Source organism: Emys orbicularis, chromosome 6 (assembly GCF_028017835.1).
Source record: "Emys orbicularis isolate rEmyOrb1 chromosome 6, rEmyOrb1.hap1, whole genome shotgun sequence".
NCBI classification, from domain to species: Eukaryota; Metazoa; Chordata; order Testudines; family Emydidae; genus Emys; species Emys orbicularis.
In genome coordinates this window covers 13138225-13156718 of record NC_088688.1, presented here as the reverse complement: position 1 = coordinate 13156718, position 18494 = coordinate 13138225, and the positions used below count along the sequence as shown (strand labels likewise).

Below are 18494 nucleotides of genomic sequence, written 5' to 3'. Positions count from 1 at the left end.
TATAGGCCCCCTAATCAGCCAAGCTCCGCCCCTAATCAGGGCGGAGCCCCTACTCAGGGCTCGGGGCTCAGCACACTGCCCCTACAGGCCTCTACACATACAAGCACTTCTCCTCCAATGAGACTCACTCCACTTAAACTCCCCTGTTAGCAGCCCTGTTGGCCGGCTCCTGGGGGCCGCTGCTCGCTGCTAGGGCCGCTGCTCGGCTGGGAGGCCTCTTTATAGGCCCCCTAATCAGCCAAGCTCCGCCCCCTAATCAGGGCGGAGCCCCTACTCAGGGCTCGGGGCTCAGCACACTGCCCCTACAGGCCTCTACACATACAAGCACTTCTCCTCCAATGAGACTCACTCCCACTTAAACTCCCCTGTTAGCAGCCTGTTGGCCGGCTCCTGGGGGCCGCTGCTCGCTGCTAGGGCCGCTGCTCGGCTGGGAGGCCTCTTTTATAGGCCCCCTAATCAGCCAAGCTCCGCCCCCTAATCAGGGCGGAGCCCCTACTCAGGGCTCGGGGCTCAGCACACTGCCCCTACAGGCCTCTACACATACAAGCACTTCTCCTCCAATGAGACTCACTCCCACTTAAACTCCCCTGTTAGCAGCCCTGTTGGCCGGCTCCTGGGGGCCGCTGCTCGCTGCTAGGGCCGCTTGCTCGGCTGGGAGGCCTCTTTTATAGGCCCCCTAATCAGCCAAGCTCCGCCCCCTAATCAGGGCGGAGCCCCTACTCAGGGCTCGGGGCTCAGCACACTGCCCCTACAGGCCTCTACACATACAAGCACTTCTCCTCCAATGAGACTCACTCCCACTTAAACTCCCCTGTTAGCAGCCCTGTTGGCCGGCTCCTGGGGGCCGCTGCTCGCTGCTAGGGCCGCTGCTCGGCTGGGAGGCCTCTTTTATAGGCCCCCTAATCAGCCAAGCTCCGCCCCCTAATCAGGGCGGAGCCCCTACTCAGGGCTCGGGGCTCAGCACACTGCCCCTACAGGCCTCTACACATACAAGCACTTCTCCTCCAATGAGACTCACTCCCACTTAAACTCCCCTGTTAGCAGCCCTGTTGGCCGGCTCCTGGGGGCCGCTGCTCGCTGCTAGGGCCGCTGCTCGGCTGGGAGGCCTCTTTTATAGGCCCCCTAATCAGCCAAGCTCCGCCCCCTAATCAGGGCGGAGCCCCTACTCAGGGCTCGGGGCTCAGCACACTGCCCCTACAGGCCTCTACACATACAAGCACTTCTCCTCCAATGAGACTCACTCCCACTTAAACTCCCCTGTTAGCAGCCCTGTTGGCCGGCTCCTGGGGGCCGCTGCTCGCTGCTAGGGCCGCTGCTCGGCTGGGAGGCCTCTTTTATAGGCCCCCTAATCAGCCAAGCTCCGCCCCCTAATCAGGGCGGAGCCCCTACTCAGGGCTCGGGGCTCAGCACACTGCCCCTACAGGCCTCTACACATACAAGCACTTCTCCTCCAATGAGACTCACTCCCACTTAAACTCCCCTGTTAGCAGCCCTGTTGGCCGGCTCCTGGGGGCCGCTGCTCGCTGCTAGGGCCGCTGCTCGGCTGGGAGGCCTCTTTTATAGGCCCCCTAATCAGCCAAGCTCCGCCCCCTAATCAGGGCGGAGCCCCTACTCAGGGCTCGGGGCTCAGCACACTGCCCCTACAGGCCTCTACACATACAAGCACTTCTCCTCCAATGAGACTCACTCCCACTTAAACTCCCCTGTTAGCAGCCCTGTTGGCCGGCTCCTGGGGGCCGCTGCTCGCTGCTAGGGCCGCTGCTCGGCTGGGAGGCCTCTTTTATAGGCCCCCTAATCAGCCAAGCTCCGCCCCCTAATCAGGGCGGAGCCCCTACTCAGGGCTCGGGGCTCAGCACACTGCCCCTACAGGCCTCTACACATACAAGCACTTCTCCTCCAATGAGACTCACTCCCACTTAAACTCCCCTGTTAGCAGCCCTGTTGGCCGGCTCCTGGGGGCCGCTGCTCGCTGCTAGGGCCGCTGCTCGGCTGGGAGGCCTCTTTTATAGGCCCCCTAATCAGCCAAGCTCCGCCCCCTAATCAGGGCGGAGCCCCTACTCAGGGCTCGGGGCTCAGCACACTGCCCCTACAGGCCTCTACACATACAAGCACTTCTCCTCCAATGAGACTCACTCCCACTTAAACTCCCCTGTTAGCAGCCCTGTTGGCCGGCTCCTGGGGGCCGCTGCTCGCTGCTAGGGCCGCTGCTCGGCTGGGAGGCCTCTTTTATAGGCCCCCTAATCAGCCAAGCTCCGCCCCCTAATCAGGGCGGAGCCCCTACTCAGGGCTCGGGGCTCAGCACACTGCCCCTACAGGCCTCTACACATACAAGCACTTCTCCTCCAATGAGACTCACTCCCACTTAAACTCCCCTGTTAGCAGCCCTGTTGGCCGGCTCCTGGGGGCCGCTGCTCGCTGCTAGGGCCGCTGCTCGGCTGGGAGGCCTCTTTTATAGGCCCCCTAATCAGCCAAGCTCCGCCCCCTAATCAGGGCGGAGCCCCTACTCAGGGCTCGGGGCTCAGCACACTGCCCCTACAGGCCTCTACACATACAAGCACTTCTCCTCCAATGAGACTCACTCCCACTTAAACTCCCCTGTTAGCAGCCCTGTTGGCCGGCTCCTGGGGGCCGCTGCTCGCTGCTAGGGCCGCTGCTCGGCTGGGAGGCCTCTTTTATAGGCCCCCTAATCAGCCAAGCTCCGCCCCCTAATCAGGGCGGAGCCCCTACTCAGGGCTCGGGGCTCAGCACACTGCCCCTACAGGCCTCTACACATACAAGCACTTCTCCTCCAATGAGACTCACTCCCACTTAAACTCCCCTGTTAGCAGCCCTGTTGGCCGGCTCCTGGGGGCCGCTGCTCGCTGCTAGGGCCGCTGCTCGGCTGGGAGGCCTCTTTTATAGGCCCCCTAATCAGCCAAGCTCCGCCCCCTAATCAGGGCGGAGCCCCTACTCAGGGCTCGGGGCTCAGCACACTGCCCCTACAGGCCTCTACACATACAAGCACTTCTCCTCCAATGAGACTCACTCCCACTTAAACTCCCCTGTTAGCAGCCCTGTTGGCCGGCTCCTGGGGGCCGCTGCTCGCTGCTAGGGCCGCTGCTCGGCTGGGAGGCCTCTTTTATAGGCCCCCTAATCAGCCAAGCTCCGCCCCCTAATCAGGGCGGAGCCCCTACTCAGGGCTCGGGGCTCAGCACACTGCCCCTACAGGCCTCTACACATACAAGCACTTCTCCTCCAATGAGACTCACTCCCACTTAAACTCCCCTGTTAGCAGCCCTGTTGGCCGGCTCCTGGGGGCCGCTGCTCGCTGCTAGGGCCGCTGCTCGGCTGGGAGGCCTCTTTTATAGGCCCCCTAATCAGCCAAGCTCCGCCCCCTAATCAGGGCGGAGCCCCTACTCAGGGCTCGGGGCTCAGCACACTGCCCCTACAGGCCTCTACACATACAAGCACTTCTCCTCCAATGAGACTCACTCCCACTTAAACTCCCCTGTTAGCAGCCCTGTTGGCCGGCTCCTGGGGGCCGCTGCTCGCTGCTAGGGCCGCTGCTCGGCTGGGAGGCCTCTTTTATAGGCCCCCTAATCAGCCAAGCTCCGCCCCCTAATCAGGGCGGAGCCCCTACTCAGGGCTCGGGGCTCAGCACACTGCCCCTACAGGCCTCTACACATACAAGCACTTCTCCTCCAATGAGACTCACTCCCACTTAAACTCCCCCTGTTAGCAGCCCTGTTGGCCGGCTCCTGGGGGCCGCTGCTCGCTGCTAGGGCCGCTGCTCGGCTGGGAGGCCTCTTTTATAGGCCCCCTAATCAGCCAAGCTCCGCCCCCTAATCAGGGCGGAGCCCCTACTCAGGGCTCGGGGCTCAGCACACTGCCCCTACAGGCCTCTACACATACAAGCACTTCTCCTCCAATGAGACTCACTCCCACTTAAACTCCCCTGTTAGCAGCCCTGTTGGCCGGCTCCTGGGGGCCGCTGCTCGCTGCTAGGGCCGCTGCTCGGCTGGGAGGCCTCTTTTATAGGCCCCCTAATCAGCCAAGCTCCGCCCCCTAATCAGGGCGGAGCCCCTACTCAGGGCTCGGGGCTCAGCACACTGCCCCTACAGGCCTCTACACATACAAGCACTTCTCCTCCAATGAGACTCACTCCCACTTAAACTCCCCTGTTAGCAGCCCTGTTGGCCGGCTCCTGGGGGCCGCTGCTCGCTGCTAGGGCCGCTGCTCGGCTGGGAGGCCTCTTTTATAGGCCCCCTAATCAGCCAAGCTCCGCCCCCTAATCAGGGCGGAGCCCCTACTCAGGGCTCGGGGCTCAGCACACTGCCCCTACAGGCCTCTACACATACAAGCACTTCTCCTCCAATGAGACTCACTCCCACTTAAACTCCCCTGTTAGCAGCCCTGTTGGCCGGCTCCTGGGGGCCGCTGCTCGCTGCTAGGGCCGCTGCTCGGCTGGGAGGCCTCTTTTATAGGCCCCCTAATCAGCCAAGCTCCGCCCCCTAATCAGGGCGGAGCCCCTACTCAGGGCTCGGGGCTCAGCACACTGCCCCTACAGGCCTCTACACATACAAGCACTTCTCCTCCAATGAGACTCACTCCCACTTAAACTCCCCTGTTAGCAGCCCTGTTGGCCGGCTCCTGGGGGCCGCTGCTCGCTGCTAGGGCCGCTGCTCGGCTGGGAGGCCTCTTTTATAGGCCCCCTAATCAGCCAAGCTCCGCCCCCTAATCAGGGCGGAGCCCCTACTCAGGGCTCGGGGCTCAGCACACTGCCCCTACAGGCCTCTACACATACAAGCACTTCTCCTCCAATGAGACTCACTCCCACTTAAACTCCCCTGTTAGCAGCCCTGTTGGCCGGCTCCTGGGGGCCGCTGCTCGCTGCTAGGGCCGCTGCTCGGCTGGGAGGCCTCTTTTATAGGCCCCCTAATCAGCCAAGCTCCGCCCCCTAATCAGGGCGGAGCCCCTACTCAGGGCTCGGGGCTCAGCACACTGCCCCTACAGGCCTCTACACATACAAGCACTTCTCCTCCAATGAGACTCACTCCCACTTAAACTCCCCTGTTAGCAGCCCTGTTGGCCGGCTCCTGGGGGCCGCTGCTCGCTGCTAGGGCCGCTGCTCGGCTGGGAGGCCTCTTTTATAGGCCCCCTAATCAGCCAAGCTCCGCCCCCTAATCAGGGCGGAGCCCCTACTCAGGGCTCGGGGCTCAGCACACTGCCCCTACAGGCCTCTACACATACAAGCACTTCTCCTCCAATGAGACTCACTCCCACTTAAACTCCCCTGTTAGCAGCCCTGTTGGCCGGCTCCTGGGGGCCGCTGCTCGCTGCTAGGGCCGCTGCTCGGCTGGGAGGCCTCTTTTATAGGCCCCCTAATCAGCCAAGCTCCGCCCCCTAATCAGGGCGGAGCCCCTACTCAGGGCTCGGGGCTCAGCACACTGCCCCTACAGGCCTCTACACATACAAGCACTTCTCCTCCAATGAGACTCACTCCCACTTAAACTCCCCTGTTAGCAGCCCTGTTGGCCGGCTCCTGGGGGCCGCTGCTCGCTGCTAGGGCCGCTGCTCGGCTGGGAGGCCTCTTTTATAGGCCCCCTAATCAGCCAAGCTCCGCCCCCTAATCAGGGCGGAGCCCCTACTCAGGGCTCGGGGCTCAGCACACTGCCCCTACAGGCCTCTACACATACAAGCACTTCTCCTCCAATGAGACTCACTCCCACTTAAACTCCCCTGTTAGCAGCCCTGTTGGCCGGCTCCTGGGGGCCGCTGCTCGCTGCTAGGGCCGCTGCTCGGCTGGGAGGCCTCTTTTATAGGCCCCCTAATCAGCCAAGCTCCGCCCCCTAATCAGGGCGGAGCCCCTACTCAGGGCTCGGGGCTCAGCACACTGCCCCTACAGGCCTCTACACATACAAGCACTTCTCCTCCAATGAGACTCACTCCCACTTAAACTCCCCTGTTAGCAGCCCTGTTGGCCGGCTCCTGGGGGCCGCTGCTCGCTGCTAGGGCCGCTGCTCGGCTGGGAGGCCTCTTTTATAGGCCCCCTAATCAGCCAAGCTCCGCCCCCTAATCAGGGCGGAGCCCCTACTCAGGGCTCGGGGCTCAGCACACTGCCCCTACAGGCCTCTACACATACAAGCACTTCTCCTCCAATGAGACTCACTCCCACTTAAACTCCCCTGTTAGCAGCCCTGTTGGCCGGCTCCTGGGGGCCGCTGCTCGCTGCTAGGGCCGCTGCTCGGCTGGGAGGCCTCTTTTATAGGCCCCCTAATCAGCCAAGCTCCGCCCCCTAATCAGGGCGGAGCCCCTACTCAGGGCTCGGGGCTCAGCACACTGCCCCTACAGGCCTCTACACATACAAGCACTTCTCCTCCAATGAGACTCACTCCCACTTAAACTCCCCTGTTAGCAGCCCTGTTGGCCGGCTCCTGGGGGCCGCTGCTCGCTGCTAGGGCCGCTGCTCGGCTGGGAGGCCTCTTTTATAGGCCCCCTAATCAGCCAAGCTCCGCCCCCTAATCAGGGCGGAGCCCCTACTCAGGGCTCGGGGCTCAGCACACTGCCCCTACAGGCCTCTACACATACAAGCACTTCTCCTCCAATGAGACTCACTCCCACTTAAACTCCCCTGTTAGCAGCCCTGTTGGCCGGCTCCTGGGGGCCGCTGCTCGCTGCTAGGGCCGCTGCTCGGCTGGGAGGCCTCTTTTATAGGCCCCCTAATCAGCCAAGCTCCGCCCCCTAATCAGGGCGGAGCCCCTACTCAGGGCTCGGGGCTCAGCACACTGCCCCTACAGGCCTCTACACATACAAGCACTTCTCCTCCAATGAGACTCACTCCCACTTAAACTCCCCTGTTAGCAGCCCTGTTGGCCGGCTCCTGGGGGCCGCTGCTCGCTGCTAGGGCCGCTGCTCGGCTGGGAGGCCTCTTTTATAGGCCCCCTAATCAGCCAAGCTCCGCCCCCTAATCAGGGCGGAGCCCCTACTCAGGGCTCGGGGCTCAGCACACTGCCCCTACAGGCCTCTACACATACAAGCACTTCTCCTCCAATGAGACTCACTCCCACTTAAACTCCCCTGTTAGCAGCCCTGTTGGCCGGCTCCTGGGGGCCGCTGCTCGCTGCTAGGGCCGCTGCTCGGCTGGGAGGCCTCTTTTATAGGCCCCCTAATCAGCCAAGCTCCGCCCCCTAATCAGGGCGGAGCCCCTACTCAGGGCTCGGGGCTCAGCACACTGCCCCTACAGGCCTCTACACATACAAGCACTTCTCCTCCAATGAGACTCACTCCCACTTAAACTCCCCTGTTAGCAGCCCTGTTGGCCGGCTCCTGGGGGCCGCTGCTCGCTGCTAGGGCCGCTGCTCGGCTGGGAGGCCTCTTTTATAGGCCCCCTAATCAGCCAAGCTCCGCCCCCTAATCAGGGCGGAGCCCCTACTCAGGGCTCGGGGCTCAGCACACTGCCCCTACAGGCCTCTACACATACAAGCACTTCTCCTCCAATGAGACTCACTCCCACTTAAACTCCCCTGTTAGCAGCCCTGTTGGCCGGCTCCTGGGGGCCGCTGCTCGCTGCTAGGGCCGCTGCTCGGCTGGGAGGCCTCTTTTATAGGCCCCCTAATCAGCCAAGCTCCGCCCCCTAATCAGGGCGGAGCCCCTACTCAGGGCTCGGGGCTCAGCACACTGCCCCTACAGGCCTCTACACATACAAGCACTTCTCCTCCAATGAGACTCACTCCCACTTAAACTCCCCTGTTAGCAGCCCTGTTGGCCGGCTCCTGGGGGCCGCTGCTCGCTGCTAGGGCCGCTGCTCGGCTGGGAGGCCTCTTTTATAGGCCCCCTAATCAGCCAAGCTCCGCCCCCTAATCAGGGCGGAGCCCCTACTCAGGGCTCGGGGCTCAGCACACTGCCCCTACAGGCCTCTACACATACAAGCACTTCTCCTCCAATGAGACTCACTCCCACTTAAACTCCCCTGTTAGCAGCCCTGTTGGCCGGCTCCTGGGGGCCGCTGCTCGCTGCTAGGGCCGCTGCTCGGCTGGGAGGCCTCTTTTATAGGCCCCCTAATCAGCCAAGCTCCGCCCCCTAATCAGGGCGGAGCCCCTACTCAGGGCTCGGGGCTCAGCACACTGCCCCTACAGGCCTCTACACATACAAGCACTTCTCCTCCAATGAGACTCACTCCCACTTAAACTCCCCTGTTAGCAGCCCTGTTGGCCGGCTCCTGGGGGCCGCTGCTCGCTGCTAGGGCCGCTGCTCGGCTGGGAGGCCTCTTTTATAGGCCCCCTAATCAGCCAAGCTCCGCCCCCTAATCAGGGCGGAGCCCCTACTCAGGGCTCGGGGCTCAGCACACTGCCCCTACAGGCCTCTACACATACAAGCACTTCTCCTCCAATGAGACTCACTCCCACTTAAACTCCCCTGTTAGCAGCCCTGTTGGCCGGCTCCTGGGGGCCGCTGCTCGCTGCTAGGGCCGCTGCTCGGCTGGGAGGCCTCTTTTATAGGCCCCCTAATCAGCCAAGCTCCGCCCCCTAATCAGGGCGGAGCCCCTACTCAGGGCTCGGGGCTCAGCACACTGCCCCTACAGGCCTCTACACATACAAGCACTTCTCCTCCAATGAGACTCACTCCCACTTAAACTCCCCTGTTAGCAGCCCTGTTGGCCGGCTCCTGGGGGCCGCTGCTCGCTGCTAGGGCCGCTGCTCGGCTGGGAGGCCTCTTTTATAGGCCCCCTAATCAGCCAAGCTCCGCCCCCTAATCAGGGCGGAGCCCCTACTCAGGGCTCGGGGCTCAGCACACTGCCCCTACAGGCCTCTACACATACAAGCACTTCTCCTCCAATGAGACTCACTCCCACTTAAACTCCCCTGTTAGCAGCCCTGTTGGCCGGCTCCTGGGGGCCGCTGCTCGCTGCTAGGGCCGCTGCTCGGCTGGGAGGCCTCTTTTATAGGCCCCCTAATCAGCCAAGCTCCGCCCCCTAATCAGGGCGGAGCCCCTACTCAGGGCTCGGGGCTCAGCACACTGCCCCTACAGGCCTCTACACATACAAGCACTTCTCCTCCAATGAGACTCACTCCCACTTAAACTCCCCTGTTAGCAGCCCTGTTGGCCGGCTCCTGGGGGCCGCTGCTCGCTGCTAGGGCCGCTGCTCGGCTGGGAGGCCTCTTTTATAGGCCCCCTAATCAGCCAAGCTCCGCCCCCTAATCAGGGCGGAGCCCCTACTCAGGGCTCGGGGCTCAGCACACTGCCCCTACAGGCCTCTACACATACAAGCACTTCTCCTCCAATGAGACTCACTCCCACTTAAACTCCCCTGTTAGCAGCCCTGTTGGCCGGCTCCTGGGGGCCGCTGCTCGCTGCTAGGGCCGCTGCTCGGCTGGGAGGCCTCTTTTATAGGCCCCCTAATCAGCCAAGCTCCGCCCCCTAATCAGGGCGGAGCCCCTACTCAGGGCTCGGGGCTCAGCACACTGCCCCTACAGGCCTCTACACATACAAGCACTTCTCCTCCAATGAGACTCACTCCCACTTAAACTCCCCTGTTAGCAGCCCTGTTGGCCGGCTCCTGGGGGCCGCTGCTCGCTGCTAGGGCCGCTGCTCGGCTGGGAGGCCTCTTTTATAGGCCCCCTAATCAGCCAAGCTCCGCCCCCTAATCAGGGCGGAGCCCCTACTCAGGGCTCGGGGCTCAGCACACTGCCCCTACAGGCCTCTACACATACAAGCACTTCTCCTCCAATGAGACTCACTCCCACTTAAACTCCCCTGTTAGCAGCCCTGTTGGCCGGCTCCTGGGGGCCGCTGCTCGCTGCTAGGGCCGCTGCTCGGCTGGGAGGCCTCTTTTATAGGCCCCCTAATCAGCCAAGCTCCGCCCCCTAATCAGGGCGGAGCCCCTACTCAGGGCTCGGGGCTCAGCACACTGCCCCTACAGGCCTCTACACATACAAGCACTTCTCCTCCAATGAGACTCACTCCCACTTAAACTCCCCTGTTAGCAGCCCTGTTGGCCGGCTCCTGGGGGCCGCTGCTCGCTGCTAGGGCCGCTGCTCGGCTGGGAGGCCTCTTTTATAGGCCCCCTAATCAGCCAAGCTCCGCCCCCTAATCAGGGCGGAGCCCCTACTCAGGGCTCGGGGCTCAGCACACTGCCCCTACAGGCCTCTACACATACAAGCACTTCTCCTCCAATGAGACTCACTCCCACTTAAACTCCCCTGTTAGCAGCCCTGTTGGCCGGCTCCTGGGGGCCGCTGCTCGCTGCTAGGGCCGCTGCTCGGCTGGGAGGCCTCTTTTATAGGCCCCCTAATCAGCCAAGCTCCGCCCCCTAATCAGGGCGGAGCCCCTACTCAGGGCTCGGGGCTCAGCACACTGCCCCTACAGGCCTCTACACATACAAGCACTTCTCCTCCAATGAGACTCACTCCCACTTAAACTCCCCTGTTAGCAGCCCTGTTGGCCGGCTCCTGGGGGCCGCTGCTCGCTGCTAGGGCCGCTGCTCGGCTGGGAGGCCTCTTTTATAGGCCCCCTAATCAGCCAAGCTCCGCCCCCTAATCAGGGCGGAGCCCCTACTCAGGGCTCGGGGCTCAGCACACTGCCCCTACAGGCCTCTACACATACAAGCACTTCTCCTCCAATGAGACTCACTCCCACTTAAACTCCCCTGTTAGCAGCCCTGTTGGCCGGCTCCTGGGGGCCGCTGCTCGCTGCTAGGGCCGCTGCTCGGCTGGGAGGCCTCTTTTATAGGCCCCCTAATCAGCCAAGCTCCGCCCCCTAATCAGGGCGGAGCCCCTACTCAGGGCTCGGGGCTCAGCACACTGCCCCTACAGGCCTCTACACATACAAGCACTTCTCCTCCAATGAGACTCACTCCCACTTAAACTCCCCTGTTAGCAGCCCTGTTGGCCGGCTCCTGGGGGCCGCTGCTCGCTGCTAGGGCCGCTGCTCGGCTGGGAGGCCTCTTTTATAGGCCCCCTAATCAGCCAAGCTCCGCCCCCTAATCAGGGCGGAGCCCCTACTCAGGGCTCGGGGCTCAGCACACTGCCCCTACAGGCCTCTACACATACAAGCACTTCTCCTCCAATGAGACTCACTCCCACTTAAACTCCCCTGTTAGCAGCCCTGTTGGCCGGCTCCTGGGGGCCGCTGCTCGCTGCTAGGGCCGCTGCTCGGCTGGGAGGCCTCTTTTATAGGCCCCCTAATCAGCCAAGCTCCGCCCCCTAATCAGGGCGGAGCCCCTACTCAGGGCTCGGGGCTCAGCACACTGCCCCTACAGGCCTCTACACATACAAGCACTTCTCCTCCAATGAGACTCACTCCCACTTAAACTCCCCTGTTAGCAGCCCTGTTGGCCGGCTCCTGGGGGCCGCTGCTCGCTGCTAGGGCCGCTGCTCGGCTGGGAGGCCTCTTTTATAGGCCCCCTAATCAGCCAAGCTCCGCCCCCTAATCAGGGCGGAGCCCCTACTCAGGGCTCGGGGCTCAGCACACTGCCCCTACAGGCCTCTACACATACAAGCACTTCTCCTCCAATGAGACTCACTCCCACTTAAACTCCCCTGTTAGCAGCCCTGTTGGCCGGCTCCTGGGGGCCGCTGCTCGCTGCTAGGGCCGCTGCTCGGCTGGGAGGCCTCTTTTATAGGCCCCCTAATCAGCCAAGCTCCGCCCCCTAATCAGGGCGGAGCCCCTACTCAGGGCTCGGGGCTCAGCACACTGCCCCTACAGGCCTCTACACATACAAGCACTTCTCCTCCAATGAGACTCACTCCCACTTAAACTCCCCTGTTAGCAGCCCTGTTGGCCGGCTCCTGGGGGCCGCTGCTCGCTGCTAGGGCCGCTGCTCGGCTGGGAGGCCTCTTTTATAGGCCCCCTAATCAGCCAAGCTCCGCCCCCTAATCAGGGCGGAGCCCCTACTCAGGGCTCGGGGCTCAGCACACTGCCCCTACAGGCCTCTACACATACAAGCACTTCTCCTCCAATGAGACTCACTCCCACTTAAACTCCCCTGTTAGCAGCCCTGTTGGCCGGCTCCTGGGGGCCGCTGCTCGCTGCTAGGGCCGCTGCTCGGCTGGGAGGCCTCTTTTATAGGCCCCCTAATCAGCCAAGCTCCGCCCCCTAATCAGGGCGGAGCCCCTACTCAGGGCTCGGGGCTCAGCACACTGCCCCTACAGGCCTCTACACATACAAGCACTTCTCCTCCAATGAGACTCACTCCCACTTAAACTCCCCTGTTAGCAGCCCTGTTGGCCGGCTCCTGGGGGCCGCTGCTCGCTGCTAGGGCCGCTGCTCGGCTGGGAGGCCTCTTTTATAGGCCCCCTAATCAGCCAAGCTCCGCCCCCTAATCAGGGCGGAGCCCCTACTCAGGGCTCGGGGCTCAGCACACTGCCCCTACAGGCCTCTACACATACAAGCACTTCTCCTCCAATGAGACTCACTCCCACTTAAACTCCCCTGTTAGCAGCCCTGTTGGCCGGCTCCTGGGGGCCGCTGCTCGCTGCTAGGGCCGCTGCTCGGCTGGGAGGCCTCTTTTATAGGCCCCCTAATCAGCCAAGCTCCGCCCCCTAATCAGGGCGGAGCCCCTACTCAGGGCTCGGGGCTCAGCACACTGCCCCTACAGGCCTCTACACATACAAGCACTTCTCCTCCAATGAGACTCACTCCCACTTAAACTCCCCTGTTAGCAGCCCTGTTGGCCGGCTCCTGGGGGCCGCTGCTCGCTGCTAGGGCCGCTGCTCGGCTGGGAGGCCTCTTTTATAGGCCCCCTAATCAGCCAAGCTCCGCCCCCTAATCAGGGCGGAGCCCCTACTCAGGGCTCGGGGCTCAGCACACTGCCCCTACAGGCCTCTACACATACAAGCACTTCTCCTCCAATGAGACTCACTCCCACTTAAACTCCCCTGTTAGCAGCCCTGTTGGCCGGCTCCTGGGGGCCGCTGCTCGCTGCTAGGGCCGCTGCTCGGCTGGGAGGCCTCTTTTATAGGCCCCCTAATCAGCCAAGCTCCGCCCCCTAATCAGGGCGGAGCCCCTACTCAGGGCTCGGGGCTCAGCACACTGCCCCTACAGGCCTCTACACATACAAGCACTTCTCCTCCAATGAGACTCACTCCCACTTAAACTCCCCTGTTAGCAGCCCTGTTGGCCGGCTCCTGGGGGCCGCTGCTCGCTGCTAGGGCCGCTGCTCGGCTGGGAGGCCTCTTTTATAGGCCCCCTAATCAGCCAAGCTCCGCCCCCTAATCAGGGCGGAGCCCCTACTCAGGGCTCGGGGCTCAGCACACTGCCCCTACAGGCCTCTACACATACAAGCACTTCTCCTCCAATGAGACTCACTCCCACTTAAACTCCCCTGTTAGCAGCCCTGTTGGCCGGCTCCTGGGGGCCGCTGCTCGCTGCTAGGGCCGCTGCTCGGCTGGGAGGCCTCTTTTATAGGCCCCCTAATCAGCCAAGCTCCGCCCCCTAATCAGGGCGGAGCCCCTACTCAGGGCTCGGGGCTCAGCACACTGCCCCTACAGGCCTCTACACATACAAGCACTTCTCCTCCAATGAGACTCACTCCCACTTAAACTCCCCTGTTAGCAGCCCTGTTGGCCGGCTCCTGGGGGCCGCTGCTCGCTGCTAGGGCCGCTGCTCGGCTGGGAGGCCTCTTTTATAGGCCCCCTAATCAGCCAAGCTCCGCCCCCTAATCAGGGCGGAGCCCCTACTCAGGGCTCGGGGCTCAGCACACTGCCCCTACAGGCCTCTACACATACAAGCACTTCTCCTCCAATGAGACTCACTCCCACTTAAACTCCCCTGTTAGCAGCCCTGTTGGCCGGCTCCTGGGGGCCGCTGCTCGCTGCTAGGGCCGCTGCTCGGCTGGGAGGCCTCTTTTATAGGCCCCCTAATCAGCCAAGCTCCGCCCCCTAATCAGGGCGGAGCCCCTACTCAGGGCTCGGGGCTCAGCACACTGCCCCTACAGGCCTCTACACATACAAGCACTTCTCCTCCAATGAGACTCACTCCCACTTAAACTCCCCTGTTAGCAGCCCTGTTGGCCGGCTCCTGGGGGCCGCTGCTCGCTGCTAGGGCCGCTGCTCGGCTGGGAGGCCTCTTTTATAGGCCCCCTAATCAGCCAAGCTCCGCCCCCTAATCAGGGCGGAGCCCCTACTCAGGGCTCGGGGCTCAGCACACTGCCCCTACAGGCCTCTACACATACAAGCACTTCTCCTCCAATGAGACTCACTCCCACTTAAACTCCCCTGTTAGCAGCCCTGTTGGCCGGCTCCTGGGGGCCGCTGCTCGCTGCTAGGGCCGCTGCTCGGCTGGGAGGCCTCTTTTATAGGCCCCCTAATCAGCCAAGCTCCGCCCCCTAATCAGGGCGGAGCCCCTACTCAGGGCTCGGGGCTCAGCACACTGCCCCTACAGGCCTCTACACATACAAGCACTTCTCCTCCAATGAGACTCACTCCCACTTAAACTCCCCTGTTAGCAGCCCTGTTGGCCGGCTCCTGGGGGCCGCTGCTCGCTGCTAGGGCCGCTGCTCGGCTGGGAGGCCTCTTTTATAGGCCCCCTAATCAGCCAAGCTCCGCCCCCTAATCAGGGCGGAGCCCCTACTCAGGGCTCGGGGCTCAGCACACTGCCCCTACAGGCCTCTACACATACAAGCACTTCTCCTCCAATGAGACTCACTCCCACTTAAACTCCCCTGTTAGCAGCCCTGTTGGCCGGCTCCTGGGGGCCGCTGCTCGCTGCTAGGGCCGCTGCTCGGCTGGGAGGCCTCTTTTATAGGCCCCCTAATCAGCCAAGCTCCGCCCCCTAATCAGGGCGGAGCCCCTACTCAGGGCTCGGGGCTCAGCACACTGCCCCTACAGGCCTCTACACATACAAGCACTTCTCCTCCAATGAGACTCACTCCCACTTAAACTCCCCTGTTAGCAGCCCTGTTGGCCGGCTCCTGGGGGCCGCTGCTCGCTGCTAGGGCCGCTGCTCGGCTGGGAGGCCTCTTTTATAGGCCCCCTAATCAGCCAAGCTCCGCCCCCTAATCAGGGCGGAGCCCCTACTCAGGGCTCGGGGCTCAGCACACTGCCCCTACAGGCCTCTACACATACAAGCACTTCTCCTCCAATGAGACTCACTCCCACTTAAACTCCCCTGTTAGCAGCCCTGTTGGCCGGCTCCTGGGGGCCGCTGCTCGCTGCTAGGGCCGCTGCTCGGCTGGGAGGCCTCTTTTATAGGCCCCCTAATCAGCCAAGCTCCGCCCCCTAATCAGGGCGGAGCCCCTACTCAGGGCTCGGGGCTCAGCACACTGCCCCTACAGGCCTCTACACATACAAGCACTTCTCCTCCAATGAGACTCACTCCCACTTAAACTCCCCTGTTAGCAGCCCTGTTGGCCGGCTCCTGGGGGCCGCTGCTCGCTGCTAGGGCCGCTGCTCGGCTGGGAGGCCTCTTTTATAGGCCCCCTAATCAGCCAAGCTCCGCCCCCTAATCAGGGCGGAGCCCCTACTCAGGGCTCGGGGCTCAGCACACTGCCCCTACAGGCCTCTACACATACAAGCACTTCTCCTCCAATGAGACTCACTCCCACTTAAACTCCCCTGTTAGCAGCCCTGTTGGCCGGCTCCTGGGGGCCGCTGCTCGCTGCTAGGGCCGCTGCTCGGCTGGGAGGCCTCTTTTATAGGCCCCCTAATCAGCCAAGCTCCGCCCCCTAATCAGGGCGGAGCCCCTACTCAGGGCTCGGGGCTCAGCACACTGCCCCTACAGGCCTCTACACATACAAGCACTTCTCCTCCAATGAGACTCACTCCCACTTAAACTCCCCTGTTAGCAGCCCTGTTGGCCGGCTCCTGGGGGCCGCTGCTCGCTGCTAGGCCATCACATTGTTCACTCTGCTTGTGTTTTATACTCTTACCCTCACTCTGTGTCTTCTTGTCTATTGATATTGAAAGACCTTAAGGACAGAGACCATCTACTACTCTGTGTTTGTACTGCACCTAGCACAATGGGGCCTTGTTCTTGGTTGGCCCTTAAGCACTATGTAATAAACACAATTAAGTCATGTGGGTTGCACATTTGTCAATGAAACCATGTAGAAAATGCTGAGGACAGCAGGTCACAACATTTCTTATTTCATGAGGCTGCTGGGCTGGGAGGTCTTCACACTGGAAAATGGGCTGGACTAACGGAGGGGGAGAAAAGCTACTCAGGGAAAATGGGATTTTTTTCCTTCCAAATTCGGAGTGTCAGTTGTACTTTTAATAGTTACCCTCATTATTTCTTAGTAAAGATGAGCCCAAGCTGCAAAGTTCAGGTGGCTTTTTCCATGTTGGCCCTTCAGCACTGGACATTATTTTGATCACCAAGCCACCACCCTCTCTCCATTCATATCTCTCCTACAGACTCACTTCTTCCTGATACACAATCCAACAATAATAGATACATTTAAACAAAAATCCCAGTCATTCCACCCAGGGTATCCTGCCTGTTCTGCATCTTTCTGTTTTGAACTTGCAATCTCCTCAGGGCATAGATTATCTGTATGTTATCTCTATGTTGTCTGTATAGCGCTGGGCATAGTGTGAGCACATAAGAAATTCTGAATAATAACGAGCTTGATCAAAACTTTTTTCTACGTTTTTTGGAGGGGAGGGCAGATGTGATTGAATCAATGGCTTTGCCTTCAGGAGGGTGGAGAAGGAAAGGAATGAAAAGGAATCAGATTTGACAGATGTTAGTCTCTTTGTTCAATGTCCTAATTCTGGAAGGTGCTCATATACCCCAGTGATGAGCATAGTACGCGAACCTGAATAGGTTCTCTAATTATTAATACTTATTCCTTCGTCGCTCTGAACCTTCCCCTCCTCCCCTGGCAGAGCTCATTGGGAGCTTGTCATTTTTGTTTTTAAGCCTGCGAACTCATGTGGTGTTTCGGTTTAATTAAGATAACTCTGCTGAAAACGCTGACAAAAGAGAAATATACGTTCAACTGTGGCCGTTGGCTTGATGTAAATGAAGACGACAATGAGATCATCAGGGAGCTCCCTGCAGAGGGACCTCTAGTGACTGAAGTCATGCCAGGTAAGAATCAAGGATTCCTTATAGAGGCTTGTTTAGTGACTGAATAGAAATAAATCCTCTTTGTTTCAGTGATGCACAGATAGACCTGTGCAATTCAATTTGCCTCTTTTTTTGGCACTGATTTTCCTACGGGATTTTATTTTTGCACCATTAACTGCACAAAGTGTTTGAAATTGTAGGCTCTGTTTTGAGCCGACTTAACAGTAGAGATGGGAAAGATCAGGCCAGAACACAGTTGTTCCTTAAAGTGTATTTTCTTTCTACTTATGCAATTTCCAGTCCATTTTTAAATGGAAAGTACAAGATTTCAATGTGTGTGTGTCAATATAAAAATATTTAAATGCTTCACTGAAATGGGGTCTAAAAAGTTTTGTAAAGATATATACACCAAAAGGGTATACACTATATTTTTATATATACACACAAGGAAATGGGCACCTTTCGTTACATGCAAGTACTCAAATATATCACCTGTAGCTTTAATTAAGGAGCTTAACAGGACTCCATTTATTCAAGAAGAATTCCATCCTATTGCTTTTAGAACTGAATCACTGAGTACAACCTCTCAACTGTATTTCAGAAGCATTAAACTTACTTAACAGAGACTTTCTGGGGGGGGGGTAGGATACTGCACATCTACTTGCTGTGGGGTTTCCTGCACCTTCTTGCACCTCTGTAGCATCTGGTGCTGGTCAGTGTTGGAGACAGGACACTGGACTATCTGGACCATTGCATGGGTCTGATCTCGTATGGAAATTCTTGAGAACTCAGTGATCTGTAAGCAGCTGAGTGCTCCTCTAACGATGAAGAATAATTGTAATTGCAAATGTTATTAAAATGTCACACTGGGTTTTGAAATTTATTTTTAATCAGCTATGAAGAGGAGGCCTGAGTTAAAAAAGTTTATTTGTTAGGGAGCATCTGGTGATGCTGTTTTAGTTCTACGGTTCAGCCAAGTTTCAGGCTTGAGCATTTAATGTGCCTAAACTTGCATTTAAGTGTCTAAGGGCTAGATTATGAAAGACTCTACTCAGAGTAGTTATCAATGGTTCACTGTCAAACTGGGAGGATGGATCTAGTGGGGTCCTGATAGGACTTAGTCCTGAGTCTGGTACTATTCAATATTTTCATTAATGACTTGGATAACAGAGTGACATGTATGCTTATAAAATTTGTGGGTGACACCAAGCTGGGAGGGGTTGCAAGCACTTTGGAGGATTCAAAATGATCTTGATAAATTGGAGAACTGGTCTGAAATCAGTAAGATGAAATGCTATTAAATGAAAAATACTACACTTAGGAAGGAAAAATCCAATGCATAAATATAAAATGGTGAATAACTGGCTAGGCAGCGGTACAGCAGGAGAGGATCTGGGGGGTTGTAGAGGATCACAAATTCAAAATGCGTCAACAGCATGATGCTGCTGTGGAAAAGGCAAATGTAATTCTGGAATTTATTAACAGGAGTATCACATATAAGACAT

General features: G+C 59.4%; 1 protein-coding gene across 1 annotated transcript in view; it reads left to right on the top strand.

Annotated features, from left to right (window-relative positions):
* Positions 1-18494, top strand: part of LOXHD1 (lipoxygenase homology PLAT domains 1) — a 315455-nt gene that overhangs the window by 155944 nt on the left and 141017 nt on the right. The window contains exon 17 of the mRNA XM_065406719.1: positions 16875-17010. Within this exon, the coding sequence (XP_065262791.1) occupies positions 16875-17010 (136 nt within the window). The remainder of the gene's footprint in view (positions 1-16874; positions 17011-18494) is intronic.